Raw genomic sequence first — 14,324 nt, forward strand, 5'->3', positions numbered from 1 at the left:
GTGGGTCTAAGTGTACTGTACCTCACCCAGTCACATAAACACAGTAGGCTGTTATTATAGCCATACATCAACACACGTTCAGGTATACACACGTACACACGTTCAGGTATACACACACATACACACGTTCAGGTATACACACACACACGTTCAGGTATACACACACATACACACGTTCAGGTATACACACACACATACACACGTTCAGGTATACACACACATACACACGTTCAGGTATACACACACACATACACACGTTCAGGTATACACACACGTACACACGTTCAGGTATACACACACACATACACACGTTCAGGTATACACACACACATACACACGTTCAGGTATACACACACATACACACGTTCAGATATACACACACACATACACACGTTCAGGTATACACACACGTACACACGTTCAGGTATACACACACACATACACACGTTCAGGTATACACACACACATACACACGTTCAGGTATACACATACATACACACGTTCAGGTATACACACACACGTTCACACGTTCAGGTATACACACACATACACACGTTCAGGTATACACACACATACACATGTTCAGGTATACACACACATACACACGTTCAGGTATACACACATACACACGTTCAGGTATACACACACATACACATGTTCAGGTATACACACACATACACACGTTCAGGTATACACACACATACACACGTTCAGGTATACACACACACATACACACGTTCAGGTATACACACACACATACACACGTTCAGGTATACACACACATACACACGTTCAGGTATACACACACATACACACGTTCAGGTATACACACACACATATACACGTTCAGGTATACACACACATACACACGTTCAGGTATACACACACACATACACACGTTCAGGTATACACACACACATACACACGATCAGGTATACACACACATACACACGTTCAGGTATACACACACATACACACGTTCAGGTATACACACACATATACACGTTCAGGTATACACACACACGTACACACGTTCAGGTATACACACGTACACACGTTCAGGTATGCACACACATACACACAGTTAGGTATACACACATATACACGTTCAGGTATGCACACACATACACACAGTTAGGTATACACACACAAACACACGTTGCCCAGCAACATTACAAACAGAATTCCTAATTATAACACCTGTAAGAGGAGCTCTTTGGAGCTATAGCGCTGTCGTGTTTAAAGGTATGCTTTACTTGGTTCTTTTCATCGTTTTTCCTCAACTCTCCCACACTCATTGACCACCCTCGTCTAGGGGAGGATTGAGCCTCTTCGTTAACAGTATACTGCAGCTTCCTCCACTGTCCCTGTTCCACACCCGTCTCGATTTAGTGAACCTCCGCTCGCAAACACATTTGCCCGCCCTCCTTGACAAGTACCAACTGATTGAGCTGTACAAAATTATCCAATTGGATAGCTTTTTTTGCTGACATTTCAAGCTATTTGTGGGGGGGGGGGAGTTTACGTCACGTTCTTAACTCTGTTACACCAGAACACATGTCAGGACTATGTCTAAACTAATATGTTACAGGGCCATGGTGGACGCAATGTTGTTGAAAACCTCATCTACCTTCCTCGCCATATCACACCCTTTCCTGTGGAATCTATTACCATGACTACTTATTGTTCACATGGTTCAGTGCGTCAACTTTCCCACCCCAACACACACACACCCAAGACAAAACACCACACACTAATGTAACCCTGGGAATGTGTGTATGTTCCAGGTGAGGTAAGCCAGCTGGCGGCGGAGTGTCATACGATTTCAGACGAGTGTCAGACCCTGAAGGACGAAAACAAACAGCTGAGCCTCAAACTGCAGCAGCTACAGCGAGCCGGGTGAGTGGCCGAGCCGCCTGTCGATCAAGATGACGACCAATCAGTCACAGCCTCTCTATGTCTGGAGACCCCCACATTGCAGTAAAATCCCTCCTATGTGCTCTACAAACCTACTGTCTGTTTATTGTCTGTAGATAATCTATCATAACTTTTTGTCTGGGGTCTGATGTAACAAAAACAATCTGTCAGTCCACAGACAAGACAAGATCACACAGGTAAACAGGAGTATATGCCTTCTGAATTGTTAAAGCCTTTGTCTCCTCCATCTCTCTCTGTATTTCCGAGACATTTATTCTTTGATCTTCTGTATACACCCTCTAACATAACTAGGAGGCCTATGTGTGTATTTGTGTGTGTGTGTGTCTGTGTCTGTGTGCGTGCATTAAGTGTGTCTGGGTCTGTGTGCATGCGTGTGATTGTGCACCTGAGAGTACACCAGATGTTTCTTAACCCTATAATGCGGACAGCACAACACGGCAACACCTGTTTATTAACAAACAGTCAACAACAGGCTATAATCAGATGAACACACACACACAGCCCAGTGAAGATGACTCACAGTAGATGAGTCTACTGGTGAATATGAAAAACTCACAACTGAAAGGAAGAGGCTATCTATTAGAAAATGTGCAGTCTACCTCCTACCTCCAACCATAGGCCAGTACCTCCAACACACAGACACTGACCTCTCCCCAACACACATACACACAGACAGACACACAAACACACTATTTCATAGCCGATCTCTCCATGGTACACACACCCATCCAGAGGGCTAATGTCCTGCGGCTGACAGTGGCACGTTGTCAAAGAGCTCAATACTCTGTCTTCTTACATAACATGCTTCTACACCTGCATTGCTTGCTGTTTGGGGTTTTAGGCTGGGTTTCTGTACAGCACTTTGAGATATCAGCTGATGTACGAAGGGCTATATAAATTAATTTGATTTGATTTGATTTGACACAGTTCCCTATAAACCCTCCACTCTCTGCTCTCTGGTGTCCCCACTCTGATCGTAGGGGATACCGAGACACAGGAGAACATCTCCATTTGAGCTCCATGCATACAGACCTGATATTGAGGTGGTTATACTGTGTATAGCAGGCGGCAATAGCACAGCAGAGCACTGTGGGAAATTAACAGTCTTACTGCAAGAGCATACTTAGGTCTGGTTCCATTTCACCCCCTAGACCCTAGCCTCTCTCGTCCCCTTTGAAGTGATTGTTTAATGTGGGTGAGGCCTTAGGAAACAACAATGTTGTATTCCAGGATGCATAGACTAGTAAGGATGCAGCCTGTGTATGTATGTACTGTATCCTGACGTAGTTTATTTCCTGTTTTTGAAAGATAACATGTTTATTTTCGGGATCTAGGTTTGTGGTGACATCGTATTAGGATGGACATTTCATTGAATTCATTCTCAAGTCCCTTTTCCAACCCAGACCTGCTCGAATGAAAAACACAACACATTTATCCAATGTTAGCCTCAGAGAAAGAATCTCAGACTCATTGGCAGAAGCAGTGACTCATGTTTTCCCAGAATGAGAGAGAGGTGTGGTAGGTTCTTCACAGTGTTGCACTGTAATACATCACACTGAATACAGTAGTTACTTCAATGCACTCTAGACTTGTCGCGCTCATCAATTTTTAAGCTTCAATTATTTATGTTCACTCTACCGGTTCACAGAATGTGTGGTTTTGTTTTAGCAAAGTACTCTGTGGTGTAATGGCGTGATCTGACCATATAAGGTGTTATGTCATGAATGTTTAAACTCTGGGAGAGTTGTGGTTGGCCCAGGGGACAGAGTTAAATATGTTTAAACTCTGTGAGAGTTATGGTTGGCCCACGATATAACTTTCTCACAGTGAATAAATTATGCTGAGAGGGAATCAGTAATGGGACGAGTACTGCACTGCACTGCGGATTTCAACAACACCACAGCAAACACACACACACACATACAGATGAATGATGCTTATAAATTGCTAATACATTGAATGATCTCTCTGGATGACAGCTCCAATGATGTCTACCTGGCCTTGAGAGGGGAGGGGGATGAGGACCAGAAGGATGAGGGTGTTGGGCAGGATGAGGAATCAGTGAAGGCTGGAGGCTACATGACCCTGTCTCAGACCCAGGGTGGGCAGACCCAGACTGGGCAAGGTGGGCGCTTGGTGGATGCCTCCATCCAGAAGAACATCTCGTTCGATGGCAAGCCTATCACCAACTGGAACGGGGGACCCTCTGAAGCCTTCTCCCTACGAGACCAGCTCAAACTGGCTGAAGAGAGGGCCTCGCAAGTACAGAGACAAGTATGGACACAGATGCTCTCACACACCCACATACAAGTCTTATAAGCCAAATGTGATAATGGAAATGATCTCTCTTTCTCTGTCTCTCTGTCTCTCTGTCTCTCTGTCTCTCTGTCTCTCTGTCTCTCTGTCTCTCTGTCTGTCTCTCTGTCTGTCTGTCTGTCTGTCTGTCTGTCTGTCTGTCTGTCTGTCTGTCTGTCTGTCTGTCTGTCTGTCTGTCTGTCTGTCTGTCTGTCTGTCTGTCTGTCTGTCTGTCTGTCTGTCTGTCTGTCTGTCTGTCTGTCTGTCTGTCTGTCTGTCTGTCTGTCTGTCTCCCAGTGTGAGGGGTTGAAGGGGGAGCTTGCGGACCTGCAGGGGCTATTTGACTGCAGCCAGAAGGAGAGGGTTGAGCTGGAGCAGGAACTGCATCACTATAGGGCGGAGCTAGAGAGGCTTGGCGGCAAGAAGTCACAGGTGAGAGGTCAGCGGTCGGAGGGAGGTAACTTTGGTAACAATGGCCGACAAAAGATGGCCTCTTCTATGTATGAGTTGGTGAAAACAAGTGTTACTATAAGGGGGCACAACACATGTGCTATAAGAAGGGTTATGGTGGTGAAGGAGCTAGTTATGAGGTAAGTAGAAGAGAACGAGATGACACACCTATACACATACACACCTGTATTTACAGTACACTTGAGTAACTGTGTGCTAACTAACCCATTCTCCTCAAGCATCAAGTCTGTCTGTCTGTCTGTACTGTGTGCATGTGGGTCAGTAACAACAGCTCAGTCAAACAGCTATGTCTCATGGAATCGTGACTTGTCTCTCGTCCTCTTTCTGCCTCCAGTGGTGTAGTCAGTTATTCTTGTGTCCTCGACTTTGGTCCCTGGCTTCTTCCGCCCTTTTCTCAACATGCATTGCTTCAATGGCGGTGTGTCTCTGCGTCCTGTCGCCCTGTCCAGTGTCTGTCCCCGTGTCCACCTAAACAACCCGGTCCATATCTTCTTTCTCTTCCTGTCTGATGCCATCAAAACCAGGAAGTGCTGAATCAGAGTTTTGTTGAAAACTGAATAACAAAAATGACAAATCAACCCACATGTTATTATAGTGTTCAAATGTGCGCTTATAAGCCAGCCACTCCACCCTTGATGATTTGATTGGGTGTACGTGGTCTCCTTATCAAGGATTTGGAATTAGACCATCCAGCCTGAGTACCACAGTAGTTCATGTCACTCACCTGTCCTCCATAGTTGTAGTTTATCTTGTGACTAAACCCCCTCACCCGCACTGCTGGGCTGCCTACAACTCCCAGGGTTCTCTCTGTCTGAGTGACCGTTTGAGTGACAGGCAGCACTTTTCAGTATGGGCAGAGATCTTTAAATGACAAGATGGAATCATTACACAAGTTGTTCATCTTGTCTTTAACCATCTTTGATGTGCTCTAATGGCATGCTCTTTCTGTTTCTCCCCTCCCTTCATCGTTTCCATGGCTGTGTTTTGTTGAAAACTCCTATTTATAAACACATTCACATTCATATGGTCAAATCTGTTTACCATAACCACCCTACAAAATGTTGTGCAATATGGTTTTTACAATCTGCCTATCTCTTTATTTCTTTCGTTCTGACCTCTCTGTCACTCACCCTCTCTGTCGTTGTCTATTGGTCTCTCTACCTGTCTATCTGCCTGTCATCCCATTTATCTACCTCTCAATCACCTCATGATGTTTTATGTACATATATTTATCTGTTGTCTCTTCATCTATCTCTCCACATGTAATTCTTTCATTTTTGCCTCTCTTTATTATGATTTGTGATTTCTCTCACCACCTCCCTCCTCCTCTCTCATGCCCCCACGATCCCTTGTTTTCTCCCCAGAACTGCACTCCTCCGTCTGAGCCCCCTGTTCTCTCCATCCCCTTCATAGGAATGATTGTAATAATGGCCCTGATATGGTGCTGGTGGGAGGAGCTGGCGTCCTAGAGGGGACCAGGTATGAGCATGCCCATTCTTTATCTAGAAGACTCAAATATAGTCAACTCTTATTTCCTCTCAGAGAGGCTGAATGTCTGTTGTAGATGCAGATTATTCAGCCGCTGGCTGTGGGTGTGCCTGAATGTAGAATACTGCACACACAGATATACTGTAGATTGAAAATGTACAGTATAGGGCCAGAACGCATGGTTCCTGTTAGTAGTTAAATGTTCTGACAGTATTTGATCTGTTGTGGAAGGGTACCTTATTCCACTGACATAAAGACTCTGATTCAAGCATAAGCTTGTGCTGGCAAGACCAGCTATTACAGTGTAGTAGACCCATGTCTTACAATGTAATATGCCCCTCTAAGAATCACGTTTCTCTTGATCTGTCAATCAAACTCAAGCTGTCTTAGAAACGCAACCTCTATGGTGAACAATAAACATCCAAAGCCACATGAACACCAAATGGGCTAGAACCAAAACGGTAATAGAGTGTTGCGAAAATACTTGACGGAAATCAGCAACTTGGCTCTCGTTGGGGTAAACTGGCTCAAAATGTACCCGGGTGGTCGGCTTCGTTCCTCTGAAGGTGGGCCGTCAACCTTAGAGTTAGCAGAGTCACTGAGGCAGACAGTCCAATGACTCAGTCTCACCCAGTCTCCAAATGCACCATTCACTGTGTTTACAATGACTCTACTGAATGGAATGACTCCGATTCTAAGAATATTAAGAACTTGGCTTGGAACAGCCAAGCGGACGCCACACTTGAAAAGCTGCTAGTAAGAGAGAAATGAAAAGGAGAGAGAAGAAAGTTGGCTTTTATTTGAGTGGTCCGTCACACTTAGCCGAGAGAAACACAGTGACACGCGACTCCTTTCATGTCTCCATTGGGACTGTGCAGAGATTACCACTAGAGCCAAGATGGATGACACAGCGCTGATGTCAACACCCACCACTGCTGCCTGACCTCCACAGGCGGGACAGCAGCCAGGGAGCCAGGGAACTGGGGTTTAGAGAAACCTTCTCTCCCTCCAACCTCCAGCCGGCTGAATGCTGTGTTGTGGTCAGCCTGCAGTGAGGCATAGCCCTTTCTGCCCCCCCCCACCCCTCTCTCTCATATGACCCCTGACAGAATTCGCTGACAGGGGTTTGGGCCAACCTGGAAGTATGTTACATACTTCAGGATGGGGTAGGCTATTTTGCAATGGACATTCAATCATGACTATTTACAGTAGATTGAGTTATGTAGCTTTAGGCATTTAGAATGAGGTATATCTATTTACCTTTGGAGATTTAGAATGAGGTATGGTTATTTATCTTGGGAAATGTAGAATGAGGTATGGCTATTTAGCTTGGGACATTTAGAATGAGGTATGGCTATTTACCTTGGGATATTTAGAATGAGGTATGGTTATTTACCTTGGGATATTTAGAATGAGGTATGGCTATTTAGCTTGGAACATTTAGAATGAGGTTTGGCTATTTACCTTGGGACATTTCGAATGAGGTTTGGCTATTTACCTTGGGACATTTAGCCTGAGTTGGAGTGTTTGTATTTTATTGTAGCCTGATGTGAGTAAGGGTTCTGAAACTTTAATGAGAGGGTCAGGCGTCCATTTTAGGATGACATGGCTACGAGTTGTGTGTGTGTGTGTGGGCGAGAAGCTTTCTGCACACTACACCACACTTATAGGGGATCCTCTTACTGGGCTCCAGGGAGACATCACTGCTAAATATCTCTCTCTCTCTCTCTCTCTCTCTCTCTCTCTTACTCTTACTCTCTCTCTCTTACTCTTACTCTCTCTTGCTCTCTCTCTCTCGCTCGCTTTCTCTTTCCCTCTCTCTCTCTCTCTCTCTCACACACACACACGCACGCACACACACACACACACACACACACACACACACACACACACACACACACACACACACACACACACACACACACACACACACACACACACACACACACACACACACACACACACACACACACACACACACACACACACACACAGAGAGATACTGTGGCCAACAATGCCCAACACCACTCAAGTCTTCTCTCTTCTCGCATAGGAGTGTGTTGGTTGGTTGTGTGGGTCTGTATCCCAATGCTGTAAATTACTGGGCTGTAAGGCACAAAAGATTCCTTTGTCCAATGTGTGTGTTGAGGAAATGGATGTGTCCAATGTGTGTGTTGAGAAAATGGATGTGTCCAACATGTATACAAAGCGAAGTGGTTGTTTGAACTACTCTGACCAAACTCGAGGAGCTGATACGGTATGTGTGCTAAAACCTGAGCTGTCCTTATTGTGAATGAATAACCTCTGTGACCTTTGAACCCTGTCCTCTGTCCTCTTGCCACCAGGAGAGCGAGGGAGGCTGGAACCTGGTGGCGGTGGTTGCCGTGGCAGCGCTTGTAGTCCTGATAGTCCCCAGCCTTTCTAGAGCATTTACCTGAGGACTACACAGAAAGGAAGTCACTGTACAGGAAATGACTGTGCCGGTTGCCCATGGCAACACAGGCAATGCCATGCCCCTATCTCATGATGCCCCTGTCAAATCTCCTCCTCGATGCATCTTCCAAGGAGGACTACATCAAAAACATTTTCACCAGGAAATACAACACAACAAGGAAGTAGTCCCATACATTACTCAAGGAGAAATACATATACCTGTTTAAGCCACTCTAACGATAAGGACTGCAATATCTTGTTTCTCTCTTTAAAGTCCTTCAGTTTGACTCAATCGGTTTCCCTCTCTACTACTCTTCTCTCTACACTTCTTTAGATACACTTACGAGTTTAAGGGAACAGCATGATATAAAGGTGACTGCCTCGGAGTTTGTGGCAGTACTGTGTCTGCATGGGCGTCAATGGAAAGACACAATTTAGTACAGAACATGTCTGAGCATTTATTGATTGATTGGTTGATGGTTTATTGGTTGATTGGTTGATGGTTGATTGGTTTATTGTTTGATTGGTTGATGCTTGATTGGTTTATTTACAACCTGTAAAGGTTGAATTGTGAAAAGCTCATGCCTTATTGTTTCCTTTGCACATATTGAGTCACTGATAAGATGTTTCTCTTTCTAATGGGCATGTGGTCTTTTCCCAGACCCTACCCCTCCTTTTGAATCACTTTGAACATTGCCAATGCGAATGTCTCTGCTGCACTTTGCGTGTCTTTACGGCTCACAATTGACTATCTTAACACTTTTCCTTCTGTTTCTGTTGTGGCATGCTCTTTTTACGTTTAAATGAAGTTGTGTGGAGGAGTGTTTGATTATGTGAGTTTGATGTATTGGATGTTTGTCTCCTTGGTAAATGGTCCTTTCTCTCTCTCGTCTGCATCTGTCACTCTCTCTCACTCTCTGCACTTTCTCCTTATTGGTTATTGGTTATATCTGTATGTGTATGGAACCACAACCACTATACACATCTATACAGATTAACAATACTATCATACATGCAACTTGGGGTATTCAATTTGACAGTCCAAATGATTTCCAGCTAGATATCTATTTTTGTAGCCGTAGGAACAATTTGTCCCCAAGACTGAGGAGTTATTTAATGACTGATTCCACTGTGTTTGGTTATGCTTAGAAACAGAATTGAACAAGGCTCGTTATTTGAAACAGAGAGTTGTTTTTGTAAATAGACATTTGTGTTTAAATGTTTTGCGTTCTTTTTTAAAATATTAATCGTCACATTCTGAAAAATGACAAACAATCAATATAGGCCACCAAAATGAAAAGTGGAGCCAGTGATGAAATGTGGACCATTGTATTCCAAGATGCGTATTTTGGGTGTGTTCTCTTACCTAGTCTTTTCGTCTTGTACCGCTTGCGTTCTAATCGCTGATATCTATGTTCTCTAACGATGATGCCCTTTTCTTTGTTGGCACGAAGCACACAGTTTAGTCACAGGTTCTGCATGGGAACTTTTCAATGTCATTGCTGTAAACTTGACACAACACATTCCAATGATAGATTGACTTAACAACAGCGAGGTCACACTGTTGTCATGGAGAAGACGTCTAACCTTTACTCTGCCGTTTCGGCACCTACGGAGTGCACCGAGAATACTTTTTGACTCTTACTCTACCTTTGGCATGATTTAGCTACCGTGTAAATACATAGCAAGGCAAATCATTTAAACTCCTTTGCGTGACCTGTGGAGCAAAAAGTCAGAAATGCGCTTTGCATTGGAGGTGGGACGGTTATTTTAAAGTTAAATGGTCTTTGTCCAAGAACACACAACGACTATGACTGAGAGAGCAATCTCACCATAAATGTTTTATTTTCTAGAGGATCGTTTGTGAGAAACGTGTACAGAATGCAGTAAGCGTTATAGCTGGTGCCTGGATTCGTAGTGTGCTGTCATGACTGACAGTTAGTTGGCTTGTTTCATATATGTATGTAGGCGAGCTAATTCGCTTAATTCCATGGGTGTGTAGGTGACAAGACATTGAAAGCGTGCTTAGCCAATATTCTTCTGTATTCCAATATCCCATTGTAGAGTTATAGCATTATAAATATGTATAGGTAATTAGTGCTTCTAGTTTGTGCTATGAATCAATAAATTACTACTATAAGTATATAATATTAGTTTCAATACATGTTTCACAGTCATAACTGTGTGATGGGCAATTGAACACTGAGGTGTACTGAAAAACATGAATGCTTATAGGCTATGCATAGAATATTTTTTCCACAGTGCAGAGACAATATAAGACCTCATTGGTAGGTAAATGCATGCTACAGTGTATGTGAAAACGATATCTGTAGTTTTGGAAAAAAATGTGGTATTTGTATTGTGCTGTAAATAGGAAATAGTTTTTCACAGTTTAATAACATGGTTTGTTGATTGAGAGCAGTTCTAGATTGAGTAGAGGGTTCTTTTTGAATTGACTGAACACAGCCAGTGCATGAATAGTGTATATGTGTGAGACAGTAACATGTATAGCTATTGCATGCTAGGCTTAGTAAACAACTTGCATGCCTATTGATGGGTAGATCTAGTTCCTGTAGTGACAGTCATTTCAGCCAATCCATTGTGACTGTCTTCATGCATGACTAATCAGAATCATTTGTGATTTTTGTTCTAACTATGTCAGTCTCTCTTAGTTGATTTACTACTTTACTGGTTTGTCACTATTAATATTATCACTTTGGTTTCATACAGTCCCTTCTATTCTATCGCACTCTACTCTATTCTACTTTTCTTCTTCGATTGTCTGGTCTCTACAATGTGTATAGATTGTTCGGGTATTTATCTTCACTTTTCTGCTGTGCTTCAAATACTGTAAAATCCACTGACAGTGTCCTTTTTTTTCTACCCTGCTTCTATTCCAGCATGGAAGCTTAAACAGTAAAGGCGAGACACATTACGGAAACTATTCTACATGTCAAAACAACCTGTGCTCTTAACTAGAAACTGGCTACTGCTCACTGTATGTGATGATGTGAAGTTTGACCCTGTGACCTTATGTAAAGCTGCAGCTCGTTCTGTATGTCTCTCTGTCTGGGTCTGTGTGACATGGCTACTGTCAATGTCTCTTTTATGCAGCGCTGAATCCGATGTTGCCATAGTCTCTACTACAGCACCTTGTCAGTCAATGTCTCAATGGGCTTTTAATGAGAATATTGTGAGTATTTTGGTAAATAGTCTGTACATTTTGTAAATGAACTGAGAAATAAAAGTAGTTTATCCTCATTCTATCTGTCTCTCTCTCTTTCTCTCTGTCTCTGTCTCTGTCTCTCTCTGTCTGTCAATTTCTAAGCGAATTGCAGACTACAAGCTGTAGATAGTTCAGTCCGATCTTTATTCGCTGTGGGACTGACCTGTTGACATAGGTCAGAGAGGAGGTTCCAAAGGAACAGCGTAAAGAGGAAAGATGATCAACACTCCCTGCATTGTAGCCCCCTGCAACCCTATCACACCCCTCTGGGTGCTTAACTGTCTCTCCCTCCTCCAGGGGTTTTATATATATAGTTCCAGCGCATAATGTTAGCTGTGCACACTGCACAATGTGTTCACATTTCAGGCATTTGATCTATTATATCTCATGGACAGTATGTCTGCTTTGCCAGATATAAGCTCATTCCCAAAATACAGCAGGGTTCCCAGTCCAAGCATCCTACATTCGGAAAACGTGACTCTACATGAGAAGACTACATGTGTACCGTATAACATGACATATCATTGTGTAACTTAGTTTTCGTACAGTGCCTTCAGAAAGTATTCACACCCCTTGAGTTTTTTCCACATTTTGCTTTGTTACAGCCTGAATTTAAAATGGATTAAGTAGAGATCTTTTTGGCACTGGCCTACACACAATAACCCACAATGTCCAAGTGGAGTTGTTATTATTTTTTATATATTTTTTTACACATTTATAAAAAATTCACAGCTGAAATGTCTGAAGTCAATAAGTATTCAACACCTTTGTTATGGCAAGCCTAAATAAAAATGTGCTTCACAAGTCACATAAGTTGATTGGACTTCGTCTGTGTGTAATAATAGTGCTTAACATTTTATTAGTTTTGTAATAATTATTTACCCCCTTTCCTCCCCAATTTTGATCTTGTGTCATCGCTGCAACTCCCCAATGGGTTCGGGAGGCATAGGTCGAGTCATGCGTCCTCCAAAACCCGCTAAACCGCGCTTCTTAACACCCGCCTGCTTAACCCAGAAGCCAGCTGCACCAATGTGTCGGAGGAAACACCGGTCAACTGAAGACAAGGTCAGCCTGCAGGCCCCTGGCCTGCCACAAGGAGTAGCTAGAGCACGATGAGCGAAGTAAAGCCCCCCCCGGCCAAACCCTTCCCTAACCCGGAGTGTGCAAAGCTGTCATCAAGGCAAAGGATGGTTACTGAAGAATTTCAAATATAAAATATATTTTGATTTGTTTAACACTTTTTTGGTTACTACATGATTCCATATGTGTTATTTGATAGTTTTGACGTCTATTATTCTAAAATATAGAAAATAGAAAAACTAAAGAAAAGCCCTGGAATGAGTAGGTGTGTTCAAACTTTTGACTGGTACTGTATATATATATTTTTATACTGAACGAAAATATAAACACAACATGTAAAGTGTTGGTCCCATGTTTCATGAGCTGAAATATGCACAAAAAGCATATTTCTCTCCAATTTTGTGCACAAATTTGTTTACATCCCTGTTAGTGAACATTTCTCCTTTGATAAGGTAAGATGTGGCATATCAAGAAGATGATTAAAAAGCATGATCGTTACATAGGTTTACCTTGTGCTGGGGACAATAAAAGGCCACTCTAAAGTGTGCAGTTTTGTCACACAAAACAATACCACAGATGTCTTAGGTTTTGAGGGAGTGTGCAATTGGCAGGCTGACTGCAGGAATGTCCACCAGAGCTGTTGCCAGAGAACTGAATGTTCATTTCTCTACCAGAAGTGCCTCCAATGTCGTTTTAGAGAATTTGACAATACGTCCAACCGGCCTCACAACCGCAGACCACGTGTATCCACACCAGCCCAGGACCTCCACATCCCGCTTCTTCATTTGCAAGATCGTCTGAGACCAGCCACTTGGAAAGTTGATGAAACTGAGGAGTATTTCTGTCTGTAATAACACCCTTTTGTGGAAAAAAAGTAATTCTGATTGGCTGAGCCTGGCTCCCAAATGAGTGAGCTTATGCCCTCCCAGGCCCACCCTAATTCATATATTTCAATTGACTGATATCCTCATATGAAATTGTTGCATGTTGTATTCATATTTTTGTTCACTATATATATTTTCCTTTATTATTTCCCCTATCCCTATCACCCTTCCCCTAATTGGAGTAAACTAATGGACAACACTTAGGCTTCTACTTCCAGCTTACACATACTATATACATTCTATGGATACAGTATATTTTACATGAGTTATCTTTTGTTTGTCTTTAGTCCTATCCTTCAGCTACCCTCAACCCCTCCCATCTATCTATGAACACCATCCATTTTGGGATTTCTATTTGCCATATATTTTCTCAAATGTGCTATGATGTTTCACAACAGTTCGGAACTTTTCTATTCTCATAGCTTCTACAGATTGTAAATGAAAAAAAATTTTTTTTTTAGTAAGAGTAATATTATATCATTGATCAATTGATTATGGCCTTTCAGATC

At 42.8% G+C, this 14,324-nt stretch overlaps 1 protein-coding gene across 5 annotated transcripts in view; it reads left to right on the top strand.

Moving 5' to 3' along the window:
* LOC109865083 (coiled-coil domain-containing protein 136) overlaps positions 1-11,889 on the top strand; it is a 51,130-nt gene extending 39,241 nt beyond the window's left edge. For 2 of the 5 annotated variants that reach the window (XM_031798157.1, XM_031798158.1), the window contains exons 6-10: positions 1,788-1,899; positions 3,918-4,212; positions 4,531-4,665; positions 6,069-6,183; positions 8,538-11,889. In XM_031798157.1, coding sequence (XP_031654017.1) covers positions 1,788-1,899; positions 3,918-4,212; positions 4,531-4,665; positions 6,069-6,173 — 647 coding nt within the window. In that variant the 3' untranslated portion in view covers positions 6,174-6,183; positions 8,538-11,889. Of the gene's footprint in view, positions 1-1,787; positions 1,900-3,917; positions 4,213-4,530; positions 6,184-8,537 lie in introns of all 5 variants that reach the window. The other 3 variants (XR_004204277.1, XR_004204276.1, XM_031798159.1) reach the window with 3 other exon arrangements.
* Positions 11,890-14,324: the final 2,435 nt, after the last annotated feature.

This window comes from Oncorhynchus kisutch, linkage group LG19 (assembly GCF_002021735.2).
Source record: "Oncorhynchus kisutch isolate 150728-3 linkage group LG19, Okis_V2, whole genome shotgun sequence".
NCBI lineage: Eukaryota > Metazoa > Chordata > Actinopteri > Salmoniformes > Salmonidae > Oncorhynchus > Oncorhynchus kisutch.